Consider the following 26,649-nt stretch of genomic DNA (forward strand, 5'->3'; position numbering starts at 1 on the left):
TGTCTCTCTCTCTCTCTCTGTGTCTCTCTCTCTCCCTGCCTGCCTGTCTCTGGCGCTCTGTGTGAGAAAGTGGCTCTGTATATACTGTTCCCAAATAGGTACAGGGTGTACAGAGTCCACAGTCCCCAGAGGTTAAAGTTAGATAGAACCTTACTCTCTAATGTGGTAGCTTGGTCGAGCAGTAAGGCAGTATCAGAGGACAGTGTAAAGCATTTTGTTGTACGCACTCAGTCAGCAAATAGTTTCACACACTCAATAACTGAACTCTAGGCCAATGGTTTATATATAAAAAATATATGCTTGTTTTATTTTAGAACAAACCGGTATTAAAATATACCTTCTCAGAATGAGATGCTTTAGATAAATACTTTTGCAATATGCAATTGGCTTTTGTAGATATTTACAAGTTGTTGCAATAGGCAACACAGTTTAAACACAATAATGCATTGAGTTCAATTGAAGTTTCAGGATATTTGCAATGATTACTTTTGTAATTCCAGGACTAGATCCTAGATTCAGCCCTGGGACAGTTCTTAGAAACAAATGATAAAAGTCGACTTAGTTACTACTAGGATTTTTAAGTAATATTTTGCTATTTTAAAAGTTGACAGAAATTTCATAGAAAACAGTCAATGATTCCCTATGGAAGAAAGTGCAAGTTGCAGGTATAGTATGTTCTCGTTACTTTCGTAATCCAGTACTGGGTGCCTAGACTGAGTACTGGAACCTTTATCCAAAACAGGTAAGTAATTACGTTTTTACAATTTATACGATTTTTAAGGAATATTTAAAGTTTGCAAAAATCGACACTTAGAATAAATTTCACAGAAAAACAATCCATGATTTCCTATGGAAGAAAATTGGGTTACTGGTAAGTAGTGTTATGAATATGTTTCAGGGTCAGTGCTGGGCACCAAGATCCAGCACTGGGAGCTCACCTAGTAGCAGGTGAGTGTTTTCGTTACTCGGCTGATTTTTGGTGAATATTTTAAGTTTTGAAAACTCCACACTTTCAGGAAAAACCAGTCAATGTTACCCTATGGAGAAAATTGAGTTATCGGTTTAAAGGTAAGTACTCGACTGGCAGAGTTAAGGTTCTGGACTTAGACTCAGGGGTCCCCCAGGGTCAGGTAGGTACAGTTGGGTGACCCTCAGCGGCACAGGGGCAGCCGGGTGCAGAGAGAGTTAGGCCCAATGTTATCCTATGAGAGGTAGGGGGGGGCCTTGGTTGGTGGCCGCTAACTAGCAGGCCATGCGGCTGTGGGAGCTGGGCTCCTGGTCACTTACTCAGGGCAAGTGGGGAAGTAGATGGGTGTAGAGGTTGCACTGCCAGGGCCACTCGGGCGGCTGGGTGCAGGGTTCTTTTGAGCCTTTGGGCGCTCAATTGATTTCAATGGTAAAGCTCCGGTTTAGAAAAAGACTGCAAGCTCGGGGACGAAGATTCTTCAGGTGCCACCACCACTTTGAGAGGTAAGTTGGGTAGTTGGAGGATAGGTACGTACTCAAGAGTTCGGCACACGGGGCCGCAGGGCGCCGGGTGCAGGGGTGCTTTTTAGTGTCAGGAAATCTTACCCTCTGTTGATCGCGGTTGGGGGGGTACCTGGTTCTGAGGCTGCAGGCGTCATCAGGAGCGTCGAGGGAAGTCCTTGGGTGCTGGACTCGGGGTCACAGTCGCCGGGGGGGTCGTCCTTGTGGTCTTTGTTCACTCCGGCACAGGCCAGGCTTGGCGGGTGCACAGTGTGCAGGGTTCGCGGTTCCGGGCTGATGCCAGGGATTAGATGCTGAGTTTGAGCAGAGCCTCTGCTCATGGGAGTCCCAGGTGCTTAGAGCCAGAAGGTAGCCAGGTCCTCCGGGGTTTGTGAGGTTGCTGGCCACAAGTGGTGCCGGGTTGTAGCAGGAGCAGGTTCGAGGGTCGACCAAAGCAGTTGGTGTCTTCCTCTTCTTAGCAGCTGCAGGGCAGGTCTTCTTTCTTCTTGCTCTTCTTTGTTTTTTGGGATCTGTAATCTCGGGAAGGAAGGTTCAGGGTTCCCCTAAATACTAGATTTAGGGGCGTTACAGGTAGGTAAAGGGCAGGGACCAATAGGTCCCTGTCCTGTGGTGGGTACACCCCCTATCCTGCCACCCTCCTGTGGGAGGGGGGGCAGTAGCCTAGTCCTGATTGGGTAGGGCCTCCCATCTTCAAGATGGCGAGCGCCCGGAGATGTGCTTCACCTCGCCTCCCCCACCTGAGGGGTGGGGTTGGCAGGCTGGCACATCGCTTGTCCTTATTTGGGGATTCCAGTCAGGCTTCCTGCCAGAGTGGGGGTTGCAAGTGGCCTGGGGAAGCTCACAGAGGTAGCATGCCTTTGAAGCTTCCCCCTGTCCATCCTGGGGGAGGAGACCTAGCACCTCGCCCAGGATGTGCATTGTTGCAGGCCCAGGAGAGCAGGAGCTCTCCTAGCCAGGGGTCCAGCAACATGTCTGCTGTGTGGCAGCCTAGGCAGCCCTTCAGACCAGACGTGGATTGTAGGTTAGGTTTCAGGGGGCATCTCTAAGATGCCCTCTGTGGTGCTTGGTACATTAAATCCCACACTGGCATCAGTGTGGGTTTAATGTGCTGAGAAGTTTGATACCAAGCTTCTCAGTCTTCAGTGTTGCCATTATGGTGCTGTGGAGTTCGTGTTTGATGAGCTCTCAGCACCATGTACTCTTAAATGGCAGCACTGCACTTACAGTGCCCAGGAATGGACCTGGTTACTGTAGGGGCACAGATCTCATGCTCCTGTGCCCACACCACTGGCATCGGGCACCCAGCTAGAGGGGTGGCTGATGTATGCCAGGGCAGTTTAGGTGGTGGGCATGGCACACAGGGATGTGTGCCATGTCGACTCTGTTTTGTCTTGTACCCAGACACTCAGCCTGCAAGGGCAGTGTGTGTTAGGGTACAGGGCTTCTATGGGTGGCACAATGAGTGCTGCAGCCCTTAGATGCCTTCCCTGGTCACAAGGCCCTGGGTACCTAGGGTACCATTTACCAGAGGCTGACGTGGCCAGGGTTTGCCAATGTGGAGCTTTTTGTTTAGGAAAGGAACATAAGCCCTGGGCACCTGATTGGCAGGAGTCCAGGGCACACTGAAAGTACATTCAGCAATTCAGCAAAAAGTGGGGGCATGCCATGCAAGAAAGATGGCACTTTCTCACACTCTGGCGCTCGCTCGCTCTGGCGCTCTCTCGCTCTGGCTCTTTCGCTCTGGCTCTCTCTCTCTCTTCTCTCCCCCCGCGGCCCCCCCACCCCTACCAGCCCTTTGCCTGGCATCAACATGGCCCTCAGTCACATCACAGACCAAACTTTGTGGCTCTTGGGAAAATGTTTGCAAGTACCCATGGTCTAAGGAATCCACAAAGAGTCCGGTCACAGTCCTTTAGTCCAACTAGTATATCGGTGATAGTTGAATATGGTACTGCTGTGCAGGTAACATGGGGACTGCACAGGTTGCAAAACTAGGCCTCTGCAAACCTTGAAAGGTGTTGCTACTTTGGAAAATATTGGAGAAATCACAATAGTGGACCTTTGAGTGCACTCCGGAATAAAAGAGATGCCACTCTAGTAAAAATGCCACTTAACCCACAGTGGTAACTCAGTTGAAGAAGAGTAGATGTTACACGCACTACAGAACCGCAGCAGTTGGTCAGTTGAGTCCACCAGAAGCTGAGATCTCATTAACTTAGTAGAATGTCACAGTAGCCACACTGGAGTGTCCCGGAGGAGGGGAGGGGTGGGGGAGGGCTGATATGGAAACGCAGTTGTGACTCCCTCTGTAAAAGTCCTGAAATGGTGTGAAAGCACATCTGAAAATGTCACTAATAATTAATCCGGGTGGAGTGTCATATAAACAGCGCTTATGAATCGTACGACTGTCTCCCAAATGATGCAAGTACTAGGGTAAGTTCTTAATACCTGGCTTAAATTTGCATGATTTTTTATCATACTAAAATGCACTCACCGTAAAACAATGAAAGCAGGTATTTTAGCAAGAGACACTTGTTTAAACATTCAGAATTGTGAACGTAATTGGTAATCAAAGTATGAAAAATAAAATATGTACATGTAATATGAAAACCTATGATTAAAACAAATTGGATGAAGTATACAAGAAAGTGAAGGGTAGATCCCTTGAATTAATCTCAGCCACATCCAAGTCCATTTTTATTTTGCTCTACATTCTATCTCATTTTGGACCCAGCCACATGCATATCAGTCATCTCTGTTTCAATGGGAACAGTGGAGCCCGTACTAACTGCCAGGCCTTCTCTGAACCAGAAGTAACTCTCACTAAAATTAATAGCGGACTGATTTTCCTTAATTAGGATGTTTGAAATTTGCCAATGAGCCAACAATATGTCCCACACACACATCCAGAGAGCATCATTTTAACATGAAAAGTGGGCATTTAGATCTATCCTTCAGGAAATAGATCAATTGCCAGTAATATTTTCATAGGCATATTGCTATAGATGTTGTAAAACAAAGTACAATTTAAGTATAACCGATAGTTGTTTTTGAAGGTTAACAAACTTTTATCTTTTATAGGGAGACTGAAACACACTTTTCTTCTGATACAGATTTTGATGATATTGATGGAAAGAATCTAAAACAAGGCAAAGGAAAAGTATGTACTCTACTTAGTTGATTTTATTCTCCTTTTACACTCATTTTTGCCAGATAGACGTTTAAATGCAAATGTTTTACCGTGGCATAAAACCACATTTTGCTGTAAAAATCCAGGCAGTTATTAAATTGTCTAATTCTGCCTTTTATCAAATGCAATATATATGTATATACATGTGCACACAAACACAACAGTGATTGCAATAATTAAAAAGTTTGTAATGATCATTTGTACTGGTGTATTAGTAAAAAACAGATTCTCACATGCTTAGGTTTTCAGATCAGGATATGGGTTGGATAAACTCAATGAAGTCTTTCATAATTGCAGTAAATAGTTTAATTTGCTCAATTTGGTACTGAAGCAAACTATGTATAGGCAAGCAATGTCTGGTTGCAGCTGTAGTACTAAACTGTCAGTAGACTGCCATGATCAGATTGTGTCCTTAACAGAAATCCTGTGACCAGTCTCTGAGATTAAGCCAGCAGCACCCAGAGACATTTTGCTAGGGGTCATAGTTGTTCAGGTGTTGAGTCTTAGGGCTTTGTTTTTGTGCAGTAATTTCTTTTTCTTCCCTCAACATGTCTAGTCTGTGTGACTAGAAAGCCAGTGCCTAGTGCTAGGTAACAATAATGACTTATTTTGAATTGTATCTTTTCTCCAGAAGCTGCCAGCATCTGTTGTGGTCTTTATTTGCATCATAGCTTTAACTTTACCAATCTTGGATCTTTCATTGATTCACCTTCTTGAATGATTCCTGGTCAAGCTGAAAATCTTAGTATCCTTCAAAATGCAGCATCTCCCAATGAAGGCCTACAAGGCCTCCAAACATTTACTTTAGTAGCTTAACAGCCTCAAAGTGAAAGACCTGAGCTTGAGCCTTTCAACTGCCAGCACTCCCCTCACCCGACTCAACCCCATTTAGAGGTCACCATACCTCCGATTTTCTACAGCATGTTGTGTGAAACAGAGTCCTGTGAACTCTGCTCTACCTTCTTTTCCAAAGTAAAATTTGGATTCCCATCACTGTTTTTCCTTTACAGGCACTTTTCTCCTTTTGGAACTGTTGACTTTGGACTAATTCAAAGAAGGCGTTCTTAAGGACATGAATTTCTTCTGGTGAAAAGAGGGCGTATGTTGAAGGTTCATGCAGGTTCTCCATCAGGGGATCGCTGTTAATAATCCTAAGCACTGACTGGTCCGCCCACATGTATGGATCTGGAGCCCATTTTTCAAAGTAGCATTTTGTGTAGTATCTTTAACTAACTTTCTATCATTCCTGAGTTTTAGGATGATTTTAAAGAGCGGAGTCCCTTTAGATACGCAGTGTTAACTAAATTATCAGGACCCAGCTGAAGATGATAATGTTATTAAAGTTAATCAAGGAATTTAGGAGGAAGCTAACACACGTCACCTACATGTGGAGGGTGAAGCTATCAACTCTCTATGTACAGCTATCCCAATTATAATACTATGTGGAACCTTCAGTGTTAGAGGTACCATTAGTCCTAATCGGTGATCTTCAGCGTGCGATGAACTATTGCACCTACTTTCCTCAAAACCAGCCGCATCAACCTCCTCAACCACCTCCTGACCTGCAAAACATTTGAAACACCACAAAGACTGCTCCACCTCACTCCCGTACCACCTGTATGTGGCCCGCCGTTATGATCTGGATACTTCTGAAGAAGAATGAGATGATGTAGATGGCTTCTCTTGACATGAGTGGGACAACTACATAGTCCCAATAATGGGAGATCCCGCTCAGCCTCATCCACACACTTCCGATATTGCTGTGTTGCACTTGTTAGTGAAACGAGCTTGCAAACGCTTTGAACTAATTATTGCAGTCTCTAAAACATGTCTATATGATTTTAAAGAACTGGCAAAGAAGACAACTATCCCAATTATTGACCACATTTGGCGTTTAGGTTTCAAAATCCTCTCAGATCAAGGTTCTGTCCCTGTCCTGGTGCACGCCCGAAAAAAAATATCATGCTGCTGAGAACGTCAGCATACATTCTAAGACCTGCCTTTGTGGTTCAAGCTGCACACATTTAGTACAATAGGACACCATCCTGTATCGATCACCCTGATCGTGATAGTGGGAAAACAGATCATAAGATTATTTTACAGTAAAAGGGTTTTTACCCTGCCTGCAACATTATACTGGCTGTGGACCAGTGTTCTCCAACCTTTTCTTTGAAAGATATTTATGTTCACTGAAAATCATTCAGAGCTCTGTTTCTGTCATTGCATTCAGATATATGATACAATAAGTAACATCATACCTACAACTCTGGACTATTGGCTTTGTCAATGGTTGTTAAATGCATCAGATAAATAAGCCGCAACTATGGCTTGTATATAATATTGAGAAATCGTCCACTTAGAGCCCTGGTGACACCACGGCAATGTTGATGCTCCTGAGTTTCAAAAGAGAAGGGAAATCAAGAGAGAAAATAACTCTCTAAAGGATTTCCCTTCCCCCTACAACGCTCAGCTGGCATGACGTCATGCTGTAACTTCTCCACTAGTGAAAAGTGAGCAGCGCATATCAATGTGCCTGCTGTCACTGCAGTCCGAGGAAAAAAATAGACCACCTGTGTCAGGGCACAAAACAGAGCCTGATAGAGACCAGTTTCGATGCCCCCTTTAAAAAACTGCTGGTGCTCTGGCCCACTTAAAGCCCTGGATTTATATATATAACTGGGTGTACTGACAAACAGCAAAATACCAGTCGGGCGGCACACTGTGTTTATAAGCCACGCCCTCAATTACAAAGGACACAACCCCTTTTCGAGACCCACCATTTTTTCATCCCACTTAAAGCCCTGTCTAGGAAACTGTATGAAACGAAAGAGCAGCATTCATTAAAGCATCTTCAATGCGAAAAATGCATGAGCATTTTCGACTGTTTTATGGACAAATTTTCTGTGCCCTTCAATCTTTAAATACCTTGATGTAGCCTGCGTCGTTGCACTGTACTTCACTTTGCGGCATGTATATATGTGATTTGTTTATAGCTCGAACGGTCCTAGCCAAAAAGCAGAGGAGACAGATTGTTTGATACCACAGATGCCTAGATACAATAAAAATATGATTTTGGAAGAAAGTTTGAGATGAGGGAACCCACCGCCTTCGCACAAGGCACTGCTGGGCCCCTCAGGATATATCACAGGTGTGGGTGTGCACATGACGTAGGAAGATCTGTGTAACATCAGGCTAGTTTAATCAGTTGTGTTTTGCGGCACTGAAGTATGCGGCTAAACATATTATATGTCACCCTGGATGTGCTAAGCGCGAGCCCGGCGAAAGGTTAAACCATGAACTAACTTGAGCTCACACAATGTTCTTTAAGAGTTTTAGGAAGCGTGTGAAGAGTTTGATCTGGGAATTGCTCCTCCAGTATGTCACGTGACGGTCGCAGTGGCAGGGGCTCAACAAGCATTTGCAATTGAATCTGTGGCACAAAACACTCCGGAAATACAATGCACAATTTGTAGTTTACAGATCGCCTTAGAAGGTGATCAGAGAGTGTGTGTCTTTAATAAGCAGAGTTATTCGCATTTCATTACATGATGAGTCGCCCATCGTGTACATGCCTCTGAAAGTTTGCACGGCTGGCTGAATCAGCACCATGTCACACAAGACATCCCCGGTGAGCCAGCTTTTAAACTAATAGCACTTGCAAAACCAAATTTGAGAGGCAATAGTAATTTAAACAAGCATTGGCTGCGTGGCGAAAGAGAAAGTCATCGCGATCACTCTGAAAGTGATCGTGATCGCGATGATGCGCTAAAGCACGCTAGGGATGCGCGCGCAGCAGCGGGGGAGGGGTGGAGATGGTGCTGAAGGCTGGCGCAGGAAAGGCAGATGGCTGGGGGAGCGGGGAATGCGGGGAGCAGCTGTGCGCGTGCACGCAATTGTGCACTGATGCTTTTAGCCAGCACAAAAATGTGGGTAGCACTTTCGAAACCCACCTACTAAATGTCTCGCCAGACAAGGTGCATGCGCTGGGTCAGGCGAGACCTAAAAAGGCTACATCAAGGTTCAATGCATCTATATTGGTACTACATAGCAGCCATAGCTGCAATGTTATAGGCACCAAGGTATAATAGGAGTAATAAGTCTTCCCAACACCTCATGGTTTATCACTCAAATATAAGCTTTAAATGCATTTTGGAAATGTAACCTTTTTTCTCCAAACATCAAGTTCTGAAAATACATTTTCTACTCTTTTCAAATTAGTTATACATATATTCAACCAAATGCAAGCTACTAATTCAGTAGACTGGGCTTCACACAGGAGAGATACTTTCAGGTAGCTGGGGAGCTACCAGGATTAGAAGGCTGTTGTGGACACATTGGCTATCCTTGGCTGTGATAACAGACCAATGTGGTCTGATATTACCTCTTTTTTTTTTTTATAGTGGAATCCAGAACATAAGGAGGAAGAGACTAGAGTTGTTCTATGACATGAGCTAGAGCATCAGCAGCAATTATTGATGCATCAATGGAGGCAGCCATGACTGGATTTTGGCAAATGGCACTAGCCATAGTACTAATGTGCCCGGGCTGGTTAAGATACACTTACTTTGGGCCCCAAGTTTAGAAACAGTTCATTAGAAACGCCTTTCAATTGAAAAACCATATTTGAACAACACATGAATGAGGCCTTAAAGATGAAGGCAGACACTGATACAGCACTCAGTGTGAATTTCTTGCATTTCTGTTGATCAAATTCCTTTTCATGAAGCCTGAGGCAGGGAGCTCTTGTTCAATCGCAGAGGTTACTATGCTTAAAGATATTAAAGTCCATGGCAGCAACAGCAGACCTATTTGAACAGGTCTCAATATTATGCTTTGGCCAGACTAACTTCAGCTTCCTCAGTTCAAATGACAAGAGAAAAAAAGGTAATTTGCCCCTTTGTAGACTTCACACTGGCATAGATAATCAAGATCGCAATACTATTACATGCTTATTTTTGTAAAGTGTTTTTCACTGCTTGCCTTGTCAACATCATCCATGGGTACTCAACCCTACAAAGAACAAGAGATTTGAAGTAGTGGACAGGATAGGGAGATGAAGAAAGTGAATCCCACCCGATAGCAGCTCTAATGCTCTGTTTAATAGTCATGCATGCCAACAATGGAAGGAGGTACGGTTGTAATGGGTACCATGTTGTAACTCCAGAAAAAGCTAAATGTTGGTCATTAGCATCCAATCACAACCTCCTTGAGTCTCTGGGGAATGATGTGCCAGTAAACTGCTGTGGGGTATTTGCATACGCTTTTCTCCTTGTACCATTGATACCAACAGTTATGGAGAAATTCAGAGCATTCAATGTGCCCTTGGTTGTGATAGTTCCAAAGCGTCCTCATGAACCTTGGTTCTCTTATCTAGTACAGCAGTCAAGACAAAAGTATGCCCTAATTCCTTTAAGGAAGTAGCAGAAGTAATTTACCCAAACCATAGGAAACTCCAGAGGTGGCGAAGTTTCAGCATTTAGTCTTATTAAAACACTCATCAAAGAAACATGTAGGCCTTCCTATAGCAAGTTCGACACTCTTGTATGGAAAAGTTAACTAGCATGGTGTCAAACTGCCAGCTTCCAGTACAACGTCCATCAGGCCATGGTTTTAGTTAGGCCTCATTTAAGAGTAGACGTATCTCTTAATGTGTCTTATTTGAGAGGACAGCCTGATGAGCATGTATTCTCTATACACCTAATCAAATGGTTCATGGCAGGAACAAAAATACCTACCTACTTACTTGGGCAGTATCTCACTCATAGTGGAATCTATCCTCAATTTTGTGCTGGCTCGTCCAATTACACCATTTAAGGCCATGCGCATAGCCACACTCAAGCATTTTACATTAAAGACAGTGTTCTTAGTGGCAATTTCATTAAGAAAGGTAAGTGAAATACAGGCACTCACGATGCAGGACCTTTCATGAGAACAAAGTGGTTATGCAAAAACCCTAAATTCTCACTAAAGGTGATATGAACTTTTCTCATCAATCAGAGCATTAGCTTAACATCTTTTTTTTCTAAAGGCCATCTAATGCAGCAGAAAGCCTTACGCACACATAAGATGTCATGAGTGATTATGTACTACAGGTTAATCATGAATTTAGGAATGCCAATTAATTCTACATAGGACATTCAACACAGGCCTTGGGTATAGCTGTAACAAAAAAAAGTATCCGTGCTAAATGGTTTGTACAAAACATTTAGTAGTTTTTCACAGCCCAGCAAAACTGGACAACAAGACTTTAGACAAAGTATTCCACCAGGAAAAAAGGAGCTACAGTAGCTTTTATGGCCAACGTTTCTATGCAAGAATCTGCAGGGCAGCCACTTGGTCTTCAGTACATAATTCCACAACTTTATTTTGGTTACTTAGTCACGAAAGAATACAGTTGGTCAAGCAGCTAAGAATTCTTTTTGCATTCACTCCCTCTTCTGTCCCACCTCTCCAAGGGAGGTAATACCGCTTCATAGTTTATACAAAGTATGTGAATGTAGAAAAGATTTCATGTTAAAAAAAGAAACTCATTGATTACCTGTAATTATGATTATGAAGCTTGATGCTCTTAGATTCACAAGTGTCCCTCCCACCTCTCCAATGGAGGTTGTTTGTGGAAGGGAATAGGAAGATAAAATATTAGATCGTGGCCCTGCACTGGGGTATTGTGGACTTCCGGTTGGAGTTGGTTGATGGCTCGGCATATGCCAGCGTCCATTCTCAATCCAGAATGTTTCACCAGTGTGGACCCAAGCATTCAAAATTGCACAAAGCATGTGAATCTAGAAGATCTTCAAGCTACGAAACCCTAGAACGAGGCATGTGAGCTGTAGATCACATGCTTATGCATAGATCACCATCTAGTGTTGGGACTGGATGTTTGCACTTTGTTTTTCTTCTAAGAAGTCTTTCTAGTCACGAGGTAGGTGACTCTTCCTTTCGCTGATAGTGCGCATGGTCATCGACTCCATTTTCAGATTGTTTTTTTCCGCCATTGGGTTCGGATGTTACTTGCTACGCTCTAGTTCGACACCCATCCTTCGGCTTCCCTCGGTGCGTAGACGACTCACCCTCGATGGAATTGTTTCCGATCGCGTATTCCATTCTTAGCGTATTGTTTGTTTCGAAAAAACCCTCTTTCGATCGGAATGCTAGTCGATGGAACGAACGCCCTTTAAATACTGCCCCGGTGCCACGTGAAATACCTGTGCAACCTGTGTTTGTCGCGAGAAAACAAAGACCAGGACTGCGACGCGTGTAAGGCTTTCCGCTATAAAAAGACGCTTCACAATAGTCTGGGTCGACGATGCTGCATACAGAGCCATCACACAGGCTCCATTCTGGACCTCTTCGGACCTGAATCGGAAGAAGAAGCCAGAGACTCTATCGGGGCCGAAGAGGATGAGGATCCCATTTCTGTTTCGGAAGAGGGCTCCGACCAGGACGAGAGATCCGGCATGGACAACATACTGTAAGTACAGTCCCTTCTTTGCCCCGACTCCCAAGTCAACCAGTTAAAAAGAAGGCTCCGGACCAACCTGCACCCTCTGGCCCCGGTCGGCACTGAGACCATGCTTCCGATGCCCTGCCTACTAGCTCTGCACCGAAGCTTACCCCAAAGCCCTCCGGCTCTGAAAAGCCCCATTCCAAATCGGGCACAGAGCGAAAGCCTTCGGGATCAAAGACCAAGTCCGGCTCTGACCATCACCACTCTGCACCGAAAACCATATTGGATCTGATAACACCAGCTCCAAAACCTCCGGCACCGACAATTTTGGCGCCAAAACAGCCTGATGCACCAAAGTCACCTAAGAAGCATAGCTTCGCTTATCTGCTCGAAAAACCAGACCCGAACAGAAGATTTTGGTCATACGTCAAAAAACCGGCCACGTTACTACCAAAGTGACTTTAAAAAGAGGGGCTAATACCAAAGAGGAATACCACATTCCATTAAAGAAGAGAACTATTGGGACAGACCCTTCCCCCTTCTCTTCCTCTTCCTTTACCACCTTTACCTCGGTCTCTGTCTGTGCCAACTTCACCTGAGCACTCACCACCATATATACCTGACAACCAGGGTGATGGGGACGGGGTGATACTCAGCCTGGACCGCCAGATGAGTGGGATGACGATAATACTGACTCGCCCACAGACAATGACCCTGACCTACCAGGTCCTCTCAACCAGATGATCGTGTAGGATATATTGAATTGCTAGGCAGGGCTGCCAACTGTCATGGGCTCCAGCTGCATTAAGAATCCCATCAAGAGGATTTCCTCTTTGAAACATTAAAAAACACACAAAAAACACACACATGTTGCCCATGCTCAAAGGAATGACCAGACATGTAGACGCTATTTTTAAGGATCCTGTCAGTGCATGCATCCTTACCCCCAGGGTGGATAAAGAATCTTATCCAGTTTACATAAGGGTACAATTACCCTAAGACTCATTAGTTGTCTCTAATGCACGCAAAAGGGCAAACTCAGACTACTGGAGACGCATCCCCCCCAGATAAAGAGTCAAAGCTCCTTGACGCTTCAGGTAAAAGAATAGCTTCCCAAGCAGCTAACTCCTGGCGCATATCAAACACACAAGCGCTATTAGCCAGATATGACTGTGCGCATTGGGATGAGATGGAACAACTTATACAACTCTTACCCCAAGAACATAAATTAAAAGCCCAAGACCTGGTACGTGAGGGACAACTAATTTCCAACAATCAAATTAGGTGCTCCCTAGAGGCAGCTGATACATCTACTAGGGCGGTGAACACTTTTGTCCGTTTAAGAAGGCACTCCTGGCTACGCATATCTGGGTTCAAACCAGATGTTCAAACCTCAATATTGAACACACCATTTGATCAAGGAACGCCTATTTGGGCTGGTGGTAGACTCTTTATTTGAAAAAATGAAGGAAGATACAGAAGTGGCTAAATGATGCTGAACATCTTGTGATTCTGGGCAAATCACTTAATCTCCTCGTGCCTAACAAAAATGAATGTGTCCTAATGTAAAGCGCTCTGATACCTGATTCGGGTCAAGTTCGCGCTATATAAAACTAAAAAAAATCCAAAAAAAATCAATGGGAGCCCTTCAGTCTTCACAAGGCTGCGGTTCCTTTCGGTGCTCCTTTTATCAAGCAGGGCTCAAAACCACTTCCTCTGACACTACGTCCACCTACAAGGGCAATAACCAACCCTCATGTTCCAAATCTTACTTCAGAGGTAATTATAGAGGAAACAACGGCAATGTCAGAGGTAGAGGTTCCAACACACAACCTCCCCCTCCAACACAAAACAGTGACTTGCCCACAGTTCCCCCGACCTCTTAACACCCGTGGGGGGGAAGACTGTCACAATTTCTACCAAAGTGGCAGTCAATAACAGACAAGTGGGTTCTCCAAATTATCCATTCTGGTTACTGCCTGCAGTTCATCAACACTCTTCCAAACATTCCCCCAAAGTTGCACAAACTTTCACTGGATCACCTGCATCTTCTCAAACAAGAGGTACAATCACTACTTCTAAAACAAGCTATAGAGCCCGTACCACAACATCCGGGGTCGGGCGTCTACTTCTTTTACTTCCGAATTCCCAAAAAGGACGGTTCACTCAGACCAATATTAAATCTTGGAGAACTAAATCTTTACATAAACACAGACCATTTCCACATGGTAACACTTTAACAGGTGCTACCTCTTTTGCGAAAGGGCAACTTTCTTTCGACTCTAGACTTAAGACACCTATTTTCATATTCCAATCCATCTAGCTCACCACAAATTTCTCAGGTTCATGGTAGCAGGTCAGCACTGCCAATTCAAGGTACTCCCATTTGGAGTCACCACTGCCCCCAGAGTCTTCACAAAGTGTCTAGCGGTGGTAGCTGCGCATCTAAGAAGACAAAGCATACATGTCTTCACCTATCTGGACGACTGGCTCATAAAAGCCAACACGTGCCAACAATGCCACAACCATACTTCCGTAACAATTCAGTTACTTCACCAACTAGGTTTTACAGTCAATGTGTTAAAATCACATCTTCAGCCAAACAAAATTCAGAACTACCTAGGAGCAACTCTGGATACTCAAAATGATCTAGCTTTTCCCAATGCAGGCAGAATTCAAAACATTCAGGTGCTAATTCTCAAATTACAACCCAATCAATCACTTCCAGCTCAAGTGTTTATGCAACAATTGGGAATGATGGCATCTTGCATCATAATCTTTCCCCCATGCCAGACTCCACATGCGTCCACTTCATGAATGTTTAGCCAGTCAGAGGAAACAGTCACACGGTCTATTAACTGATCTAGTGTTGGAAAGCGGCCGTACCCATCACTCACTGCAGTGGTGAAACAAACATCTGGCCGTTCATAGACCCATTTTCAGACAGTAGTAATAGCGGACGCGTCCTTAACTGGATGGGGCGCTCATCTTCAACAACACAGTGCAAGGCCTGTGGAGCCACCAACAGAAGTTACTCCACATCAATCTTTTAGAGCTGATAGCGATCTTTTTAGCTCTCAATGCTTTTCAAGATCACCTCTCTGGCAAAGCTGTCTTGGTTCGAACCGAAAACATGACAGCTATGTATTACATACAGAAGCATGGGGGAAGGTGGGGGAGGGGGAAGAAACACTCTCTCCATCTGTCCCACTTAGCCCAAGACATCTGGAGGTGGGCTATTCACCACAATATCTATCTTCTAGTGGAACACCTCCCAGGAGTCGTCAACCAAATTGCGGACCTCCTCAGCAGACAAATATATCAAATGCATGAATGTGAACTTCACCCTCCAGTTCTACACCCATACTTCCAAGCTTGGGGGGTACCTCACATATATCTGTTTGCAACACCCCAAAACGCCAAAGCTTCGCCTCCAGGTATCCACACCCGTTATCCAAAGGCAATGCTCTATGGATGAACTGGTCAGGGATATTTGCTTACGCGTTTCCGCCTCTCCCAATCATTCAAATGGAGGTTCGGAAACTCAAGCAAACATCTCACACTAATCCTAGTAGTGCCAACATGGGCACGTCAACCCTGGTTCACAACCCTGTTGGAACTCTCTCTGGTACCACCTCAAAAATTATATTTAACTCCCACTCTCTTCACACAGAGCCATGGAGAAATCAAACACCCACATTCCAAACAATTGAACCTTGCGATCTGGCTCCTGAAGTCATAGTTTGGTTATTTGAACCTCCCACCAGAGTGTAAGAAAATTATTAAGTAGGCCATAAAGCCTACCACAAGAGCCTGTGCTAATGCAGCCACATGAAAGCGATTTGTTATCTATTGCAATAACAATCACATCAACCCTCTTGATGCTTCCATTATCTGTTACATTTGCAGCATTCATCATTGGCCTATACATCCATCAGACTGCATCTTGCTGCAATTGCAGCCTATCTTCAAAATAGGCAACATTTGTCGCTCTTTAGAGTACCTGTAATCAAAGCATTTATGGAAGGAGGCAAAAGAGTTATACCACCAAGACTTCCACCTGCCCCAGTTTGGAGTCTTAATGTAGTACTCACACGGTTGATTGGCCCATCATTTGAAACCATGCTCCAATGTGAACTACAGTTCCTCTCTTGGAAAACAGCTTTCCTCATTGCAATCACTTCATTGAGGAGAGAGGGTGAACTTCAGGCACTAACCATAGAAGAACTTTTTTTCCAGCTACACAAAGATAAAGTGATTCTTCGTACCAATCCAAAATTCCTACCTAAGGTAGTATCTACATTTCACCTAAATCAGTTGGTTGAATTAGTTTTCTTCCCTCAACCGTTGCAGAACGAGCTCTACATACCTTAGATGTTAGAAGAGCACTGTTGTATTACACTGAAAGGACCAAACCTTTTCGTAAGACCAAACAACTCTTTGTCACTTTTGCACCACCTTACAAGGGCAATCCTATATCCAAATTGGGTATTGCTAGGCGGATTGTCAAATGTATTCAGATATGCTATGCAAAAGCCAAAATAACTCGAACTGTACCCCCTAGAGCACTTTCCACTCATAAGCTAGGGGCTTCTATGGCTTTCTTAGGGAACATCTCTATTACTGACATCTGCAAAGCTGCAACATGGTCCACACCACACACATTCACCAAGCAGTATTGTGTAGATGTGTTAGCCAGACAACAAGCTAATGTGGGCCTAGCAGTACTTAGAATACTGTTTCAGACAACTCCATCAAGGGCAGGATAGCCACCGCTTAGGGGAGACTGCTTTATAGTCTATGCATAAGCATGTGAACTACAGCTCACATGCCTCGAACGGAAAATGCTACTTACCAGTATGAATCTGTTCTTGGCATGTAGAACTATAGAATCTCATGCGCCCACCCACCTCCCCAGGTACCTGTAGCTGCTGTAGTTCTCTTGTCACTATTCATACATACACATGGCCATCTCTGTTCTTTACTACTACTCCATTCTCTTTAAATGGCCTGTTAGTTTCAATTCTACTTGAACAAACATGAGTAATCTGCTGATGGAACTGACTCCGTTCCGATTCTGCCCTCTGTGCTGCTTCAAATATCAGTGCACTGACCTTCACAAAGTCTGTAAACCGTGCTTGTCTCGGCAGCACATGGAAGAGATTCCGACGCCTGTCGCTCATTTCGCTCGGGGTAAAAAAACTGAGACCACTGGGATTGACTGAAAGAAATGCAGTGACAGAGCATCGAAGACACCCCGATATCTTCATAGAAGATACTGAACAGGAAAAAGTGGAAGCGTCCGCAGTGGTAGAAGAGGCCTTTTCCGTCCAAGATTCCAACTCCGAGCTTGAGATAGAGGTGGAGTCCCATGATGATCCAGCCGGTCATGGTCCCAAGATGTTCCAGCCGGTCAGGGTCCTATGAGTACCAAAGCACCTTTGACGTTGCAGTAGCTACATAGCTGCTGCCCTCGCGCGCTGACGTCAGTTCTTTCTTTTTCCACGCCAGCAAGCGCAGATATGGAGAAAGTGGTACCCCCAGTCACTTTTTGACTGACTTTTTCTTGACCTTTGTCGACTGTTTCTCGAGTCCATAGACTCATGGTGCACGAGGGATGTCCGGCTGCAAAGCTTGCGGTTCCTGTAGCCGACTGATGATGGTGATGGATCCGCACCGCGTGTGCCTCTTCTGCCTGGAGCATGACCCCAAGTCGTGCTCCGACTGCCGGACCATGAATCTGAAGTCTTTGCAGGAGCGGTCCCGAAAGCTTCTCGAGGCCCGGCAGTCAGCTCCGCGCCGTTTGAGGTCCCAGTCGCGTAGGAGGTGTGAGAAAGTGGCTCTGTATAAACTGTTCCCAAATAGGTACAGGGTGTACAGAGTCCACAGTCCCCAGAGGTTTGGCAGAGGCTTATGTTAGATAGAACCTTACTCTCTAAAGTGGTAGCTTGGTCGAGCAGTAAGGCAGTATCAGAGGACAGTGTAAAGCATTTGTTCCACACACTCTGTCAGCAAATGGTCTCACACACTCAATAACTCTAGGCCAATGGTTTATATATAAAAAAATATATGCTTGTTTTATTTTAGAACCAACAATAGGTATTAAAATATACTTTCTCAGAATGAGATGCTTTATATAAATACTTTTGCAAAATGCAATTGACTTTTGTAGAAAGTTACAAGTGGTTGCAATAGGCAACACAATTCTAAACACAATAATGCATTGAGTTCAATGGAAGTTTCAAGTTATTTGCAACATATTACTTTTAGGATTACTTTTGGAATTCCAGGACTGGATCCTAGATTCAGTCCTGGGTCAGTACTTGGAATCAAGTGATGAAAGTCGACTTAATTACGGTTATGATTTTTAGACAATATTTTGCTATTTTAAAAGTTGACAGAAAATATTTCATAGAAAACAGTCAATGATTCCCTTTGGAAGAAAATTCAAGTTACAGGTATAGTATGTTCTCGTTACTTTTGTAATCCACTACTGGGTACCTAGACTCAGTACTGGGACCTTTATCCAAAACAGGCAAGTAATTACGTTTTCAGAAGTTATACGATTTTTAAAGAATATTTAAAGTTTGCAGAAATAGGCACTTAGAGGAAATTTCACAGAAAAACAGTCTATGATTTCCTGTGGGAGAAAATTGGGTTACTGGTAAGAACAGTTGTAAGTATCTTTCAGAGTCTGTGCTGGGCACCAAGATCCAGCACTGGGAGCTCACCTAATAGCAGGTGAGAAAGATGGAGACGCCAAGCCTGGCCTGTGCCGGAGTGAACAAAGACCAAAAGGACGACCCTACGGCGACTGTGACCCCGAGTCCGGCACCCAAGGACTTCCCTTGACGCTCCTGAAGAAGCCTGCAGCCTCAGAACCAGGTGCCCCCCCCCCCCCCAACCTCTATCAATAGAGGGTAAGTTTTCCCGACACCAAAAGGCACCCCGGCGCCCCACGGTCCGCTGTGCCCAATCCCGGGGTACCTACCTATCCTCCAACTACCCAACTTACCTCTCGAAGTGGTGGTGGCATCTGAAGAATCTTCGTCCCAGAGCTTGCAGTCTTTTTCTAAACCGAAGCTTTCCCATTGAAGTCAATTGAGTGCCCGAAGGCTCAAAAGCACCCTGCACCCAGCCGCCCGAGTTGCCCTGGCAGTGCAACCTCTACACCTATCTACTTCCCACTTGCCCTGAGTAAGTGACCAGGAGCCCAGCTCCCACAGCCGCGTGGCCTGCTTGTTAGCAGCCACCAACCAAGGTCCCCCCCTACCTCTCATAGGATAACATTGGGCCTAACTCTCTCTACACTCGGATGCCCATGTGCCGCTGAGGGTGAACCAACTGTACCTACCTGACCCTGGGAGACCCCTGAGTCTATGTAAATTTGATACTTGTATAGCGCACTACTCACCCGCAAGGGTCTCAAGGCGCTTGTACGAATACCGCTGTGGAACCCATCCTGGCTTTCCCTGTGAGGCGTCCACTCCTGGGCACCCCCAAGGTGGAGGCCAGGCATCCTTAGCGTTGTGGGGGCCATTCTGGAGATTAAGCAAGCTATTGCCCATAGTTGCAGAGTGGGACTCCATGATTGAAATAGGCACCGAGGCGAGTTATTAGGTCCGTGGAATTTTTTAGCCCAAGGCCCGCCGAGGCGGGGAATTGAACCCTGGTCTCGGCCTAGACCTCTGCATCAGGGTCTGCCGCTCTAATCATTGAGCCACACTTCTCCACAGTCTATTCCCAGAACCTTAAATCTGCCTTTAAACCGATAACTCAATTTCCTCCATATGCATTGCAGCGTTATGATTGGTCAAGGGAGTCTTTTCTGTGCTTCCTGTGCCTCGGTCTGACAAGAAGAGCAGGAGCAGAGTTGCGGGCTAGGTAAGTGTTTTTTATTATTATTTTTTTTTTCTGGTTCCCCCTGACCCCTCTCGTGACACCCCTCCATGCGTCCGCCACCTGTGAACCATGCTGACCCCCACTGGACTAAGGACATAACGGAGACCACCTTGATGCCAAAGAGTGATCAATAGAAGTCTGGGAAAGAGAATCGAAAGACTAGGAAACTTGATGTCCGAGGAAGTCGACACAGTCCCTCGACGCAGAAGGGGTCAGTGAGGTAGAATACAAAGAAGCTGACTAGAAGCGGAAATGGCGCCCGTTTTGTAAAAGGACTTAGTTGAATCCTTGAAGACTTTTCGAATCCTATTGAAACTGCAAGAGCCTAAAGAGGTCCTGCAGGTAGAGCTCATGGCACCTTTGACACCACAGTAACCCAACAACTAGCAGGAGAAATTCCTCAACACGGAGGCAGGAGTCAAAGTGGTCTTTGGGGATAGAAAGACGCATGACATAACCTTGATTCAGACTTGCCCGAAGAAGCAGCGGACTTGTATCCCTAGAAATCTTAACAGCCGGACGACCGAACAACTTACAACTCATTGGTAAAGCAAGCTGCTGACACAAATGGAGTCCAGCTCAGGGAACAGGTATCCGAGTCATGCTTCTTACTGCAGAGGCTCATGCTGAGCCAGAAAAGGAACCTTAACTCCTGATGCTACCAAACATCTTGGATCAAAGAAAGGAAGCTTTTCGAGAGCCCACTTTCTCAAAGACATTCACCCCGAATCGAAAGTATCAACACTCAAAACAAGACCCTCTGTTTGGTGGGGGGTAACACAGCTAGTACTAGACTCAATCAATGTCTCTATAGTCGGGAAATTATGGTACAACCCCATGCCTACAGACCCACCCCCTGACAGCGTAAGGTGGGGACATGGTTTTTGTCAAGCTGGAGAGATGGTCTGTGACCCAGTGGTGGATCTACTGCTACAGGTAAGCAACTATTTTAATACCAGGCCAATAACACCGGGAAAATGGAGTGAGCTTCGGTGATCAGGGAAAATAGGTTGTTATAATGGAAGGCATGCAGATTCTTCCCCTTTGCCTACCAGGTAACTCCTGTAACGGCAGATCGACCTAAACTCCAGAGGTGGCAAAGGGTGTTGTGTACGATAGCTGATAGGCAATTTGTCAACTTGTTGATCCAGGCTTCTGGTATTCCAAATGGACCACCATCTTCTGCTTACGGTTTACAAAATAAACACATTTGCATATTTTGCGGTCATTGCCTTAAGTTTCGCATGTCCGTTGACTGTCAGACAGTACTCTTTGTGGGTATTGTCATTTACCTCTAGGGGCCTTGGGTCTCACTACTGGTTGACTATGATTGGATAGCCAGCTTATTACCATTACCAGCTTATTACAATTAGCCACCTTATTAACCAACACAGTCATGATCAGAGGAAGCGAGTTCAGATACAGTGAAACATAGCAAATAACACTCAATAGCTTCTGGGTCTAGTGATTGTTTTATATTTAAGCTGAAATAAGACTTTAGTTATCTGCTGAGTAAAAGGTGTAGCTAATGCTAGACTCTTCGAAGAAAGCAAGGTGTTCATGCTGTCTGGGTACGAGATATGGCTACTGTAGAAGGCTGGCTTTGTATATGGGGCATGCACACTTAATCAAGTGATGCACTTTGCACTAATCCACGCAACCCTTATGGTCGTTGATAACCATAGAAAGCGCTCAAAGTGGTAACTGTGGAGAGCAGCCTTCAGGCTTATCTTGAAGTGTTAAACAGCTTGTTTTTACCAGTTTAATCATGTAGTGTAGGTTAAAAAAACACAGTGTATACATGTCTGTTCGAGGCCTATGTGCTGCAGATCACACACTGTGCATAGATCGCCATCTGGTGTTGGGCCTGGATGTTTGCACTTTGTTGTATTGGAAGAAGTCTTTGGAAGTCACGAGATGGGTGACTCCTCCTTTGGACAATAGTGCGCATGGGCATAGACTCCATCTTCAGATTGTTTTTTTTCCGCCATCAGGCTCGGGTGTGTTCGTCGCGCTCCAGTTTGGTGCCGTTACCGTTCTACCTTTCGACGTGCAATCCTTCACCCATTCTTCAGTATTTTTCGATCGCGTTTCCCATTCGACGCGCATCTCTCCAAACTTGAATTATTCGATTCCGATCGTCGACTCGGGCCTAGCTCTGCACCATTAGGCCTTTGGCTCATGGAAAAGACTCCTTTCAAAAAGTGTCCTCAATGTGGATCCAAGTTTCCACACGCCGATCTTCACGAGGTGTGTAACCTCTGCTTTTCGCCCGAGCACGAGGCCAAAGACTGTCCAGCTTGTGCCTCTTTCCGCTCCAAGAAGACAATTCGGGATCGTCTAGCTCGAAGAAGCATGGCTCGATCTTCAACATCGATACCAGACGATATCTTCCAAGAAGGCATCAATGTACTGGAGCAGGAGCAGATCGAAGAGGGCAACATTGGTGCCGCCGACGTCTAAGACATCACTCCAGGGCAGCGAGTCGTAAGTACGGACGCCGACCCCACACCCATTCACAAGAAAGCTTCGATCACACCTTCACCTTCGGGCCTAGGTGCACACCGGGACAAAAATTCCCACGCCCCGCCTTGGGGCTCGGCAAAGAAGTAGATACGTAAGCCTTAAGGCCACTCAGGATCAAGTCAGCCTACCGTCTGTACCGAAAACCCATCCCCGGCACCAAAGAAGAAACCACTCATCCGCACCGACACCTGGTTCCACGTGGTACGGACATCTCGGCTCCAAAAAATCATCGGAGCCAGCCAACCAACTGGTTCCGAAGACAAGTGGCGCTCAACCTTCGGTTCTGAAAAAATCAATGGAACCAAAGAAAGTCGGTTCCGAAGACTCGAACAGAACCCAGGAGAACTCGCGATTCCAAGCCAAAGGAGCAGAAAACCACTCAACCTTGTGCCACACAAACAATCGGACCCGAAAAAATCTGCACCGAAACACACTCCTGAGGAGGACATTTTTGGCCTGATCCAACCCAAAAAACTCTTGCAATAGACCCAAAGACAGGTCAACTTGTACTTAGTCCTTCCAGGAAAAGGAAAATGGACAAACCTGTACCTGCTCCATGCCCAAAGAGAGACCTTGCCACTTATCCATTGAGAATTCCTTCTCTTCCTCCTCCACCCCACATCTCTCCTATCCCATCTCCAGTACCCTCACAATCTCCTCCACCACAGGATGACGAGGACACCTCCAGGGAGGAAGAAGATAATGACCCTTTAGGGGAACCTAGTCACCCTAACACCCCAGATGACCCATGGGAAGATTATGGCACACCCGATGTCCCTAATGCACCACATGATATCTACCCATCTAGACCATCCCCTCTAGAGGACACTATAGGATTCACTCAGCTCATACACACAGCTGAAGAATACCACGGTGTGAATTTTCACACAGACTCTGTAGAAGAGGATTTCCTCCTGGACACTTTTGCACCATCTCAAAGGTCCACTTCCATTCTCCCAATGCTAAAAGGGGTAATCAAACACGTTCCTGACGTGTTTAAAGATCCTGTAAGGGCCAGAGCCATTAACCCCAGGGTAGTAAAGTACAAATCTGCCCCAACTGACCCTGTTTACATTAAAGGGCAACTACCCCTGGATTCCTTAGTAGTCTCCAACGCCAGAAAAAGGGCTAGCTCCCAAACCACAGGGGATGCTCCACCTCCTGATAAGGAGTCAAAATTGTTGGACGCATCTGGTAAAAGAACAGCGTCCCAAGCAGCCAACATAGGGAGAATTGCCAGCACACAGGCTTTGCTGGCTAGGTACAATAGGGCACATTATGACAAGCTAGAGACCCTACTACAACACCTTCCAGATCAATATAAAACAAGAGCCAATGATCTCATCCAGGAAGGCAAACTCATAACTAATACCTCCATTCGTTGTGCTCCGGGTGCTGCAGGCACAGTATCCCGAGCTATTAATACCAGTGTCCTTTTACGCAGACATGCGTGGCTACGCATTTCAGGCTTTAAACGAGAGTCCAAACTACCATATTAAACCAACCGTTTTACCAGCAACACTTATTTGGGCCTAGTGTAGATTCATCTTTGGCGAAGATGAAAAAAGATACCGACAGTGCCAAATCAATGGGAGCTTTGCAGTCGCAAGCTCCCCGAAGTTCCTTTCGTCGCTCCTCTTATAGGGGCGTCTCTAGAGGTTTTACCACTGATAACCCCTCCACTTCCTACAAGAGTCCCACCCAGACCTCATCTACCAGAGGCTATTACAGAGGAGGCTACAAGGGCAAAACTACCAATACTCGCTCTGCCTCCACCCCCAAACAATAACTTCCCTCCACTCCCCCACGGACCACTACTCCGGTCGGGGGAAGATTGCTACAGTTCCTACCTGTCTGGAACACCATTACCACGGACAGGTGGGTGAGACAAATCATCCAATCCGGTTATTGCCTAAAACTCAGTTCAACTCCCCCAAACATACCACCCAGGCAGTGCCCAATGTCAACAGAGCACTTAACGCTCTTAAAACAAGAGGTGCTTTCCCTCCTACAAAACCTGCAATAGAACCAGTTCCCCCTTCATCATCAAAACACAGGGGTTTACTCCCTGTACTTTCTCATTCCAAAGAAGGACGGAACCCTGAGACCCATCTTGGAGCTCAGACCATTAAACCTCTACATACAACCAGACCACTTTCATATGATTACTCTTCAACAGGTTCTTCCTCTACTCAAACAAGGCGACTTCCTTGCCACCTTAGATCTCTAGGACGCCTACTTCCACATTCCCATTCACCCTGCTCACAGGAAATATCTTCGATTTGTGGTGGACGGTCAGCATTACCAGTTCAAGGATCTCCCATTCGGAGTCACCACAGCACCCAGGGTCTTCACAAAATGTCTGGCAGTGGTAGCAGCCCACTTAAGACTGCAAATCCATGTCTTCCCATATTTAGACGACTGGCTCATAAAAGCCAAGTCGCATACCCAGTGTGTAAATCACACGCACAACACAATCCAACTACTTCACGACTTAGGGTTTACCATAAACCTCACAAAGTCTCACCTCCAACCGTCTCACATCCAACAATATCTAGGTGCCACAATAGACACCTCAAAAGGCCTTGCATATCCCAGTCCAGCCAGGATAGCAAGCATGCAAACCCTTATAACAAGATTCCAGCCGCAACACTCACTTCCAGCTCGAGTGTTCATGCAGCTAATAGGGATGATGGCCTCTTGTACATTCATAGCACCTCATGCAAGACTCCAGATGCTCCCCTTACAGAAATGCTTGGCACGTCAGTGGAACCAAGCTCAAGGTCAGCTAACATATCTGGTGTTGGTGGTCAGCCGCACACATCGCTCTCTGCAGTGTGAGAAGTTGGCCTGATGTATGATGTCACTAGTTATAGTGTACACCTTATATCAGTCCAAATACCCTTATGGTGATTGGTTGTAAAGTCAACCTTATAGACCAGCTATCCTAGTGGTAGCATGGACAAGAGCAGTCTTAGGCTAAACTCTGAATGGCATGTGAAGCCAGCTGTGATACCATATATAATCCCTTGAATACCAAATGAAAGGACACCACAACAGATATATATATAAAATAAAGTGTATTTATTCTAAGCAAACCCTCAGCACTCTTTATGAGTTTTAGAGGTAAGTACAACACAGTCTTATTAATGCATACAGTAAGTCACACAGGTAAGTAATACAGTTAGGCCCTAGGGGCCACGCAAACCATATACTAAAGAAGTGGTATAAGAACCACTGTCACGGAAATAGAATAGGCCTAGGCCTAGGGAATCGCTGGGGCTACACTACACTAGCGTTAGTTAGGAAGTGGGAGGCCCACGGGATTCGTGTGCAGAGTGGAAACACTCACGCGTAATGCGTAAAAGTCAATAGCAATGTTACAGTTTAGAAATAGATAGATTTAGGACGCTTCCGGAGTAGCTAGGAAGTTGAGACTTGAAAACTAGACACTAGGATAGTCACTATCCTGATGAGCACCGGAGTACCCAAGTTACCTAGCCCACAGGCTGCGGGTGCATAGGGGTGAAGATGCGTCGTTTTCGTCGTCGACTCCTATGGATGCCTGAAGAAAGATGCTGACAGGCAGTCAGGAGAGAGTGTCCGGTGGATCCCAAGCCTGGGATCAAGAAGAGAAGAAACCTGCAAGCAGAGGGGACAGAGTCAAGGTCACTAGCCAGTGACCACGTGGAACCAGGAAGGAACCAGGCGATGTCGTGAAGAGTTGCAGGTGAAGGTGAAGCTTGTCGCTGCAGCCAGGAGGACCAGGAAGCGTCGAGGACGACCAGGACCAGGAGGCGAGCTGTCCCACGAAGGCTCTTCCTGTCGGCGGCGTCGAAGTTGGACTAGGACTCACCAAGCCTTGGCAAGCGGAACCCACGAAGAACAAGGGACTTGCTTCTGGTGCAGACCAGGAAGGTCTGGGGTGCTTCTTCTTTGCAGAGAAGCGGGAGCCAGTCTGGAGGAGCCAAACCAGCGCAGGAGATTTCAGGGAGCGTCGTCACAAAGGCCACTAGCCAGCGGGCAAGCAACCGGACAGACGCGGCAAGCAGGAAAATGCTGAAGGGCCCCACGCAGGACTCGTGGAGTGTGGGGG

General features: G+C 45.7%; 1 protein-coding gene across 2 annotated transcripts in view; it reads left to right on the top strand.

Annotated features, from left to right (window-relative positions):
- The window catches only part of STAG2 (STAG2 cohesin complex component), a 1,427,207-nt gene that overhangs the window by 236,139 nt on the left and 1,164,419 nt on the right, over positions 1-26,649 (top strand). For both annotated transcript variants that reach the window (XM_085608133.1, XM_085608134.1), the window contains exon 5: positions 4,570-4,648. In XM_085608133.1, the coding sequence (XP_085464259.1) occupies positions 4,570-4,648 (79 nt within the window). The remainder of the gene's footprint in view (positions 1-4,569; positions 4,649-26,649) is intronic.

This window comes from Triturus cristatus, chromosome 5_2, assembly GCF_964204655.1.
Source record: "Triturus cristatus chromosome 5_2, aTriCri1.1, whole genome shotgun sequence".
Lineage (NCBI taxonomy): Eukaryota > Metazoa > Chordata > Amphibia > Caudata > Salamandridae > Triturus > Triturus cristatus.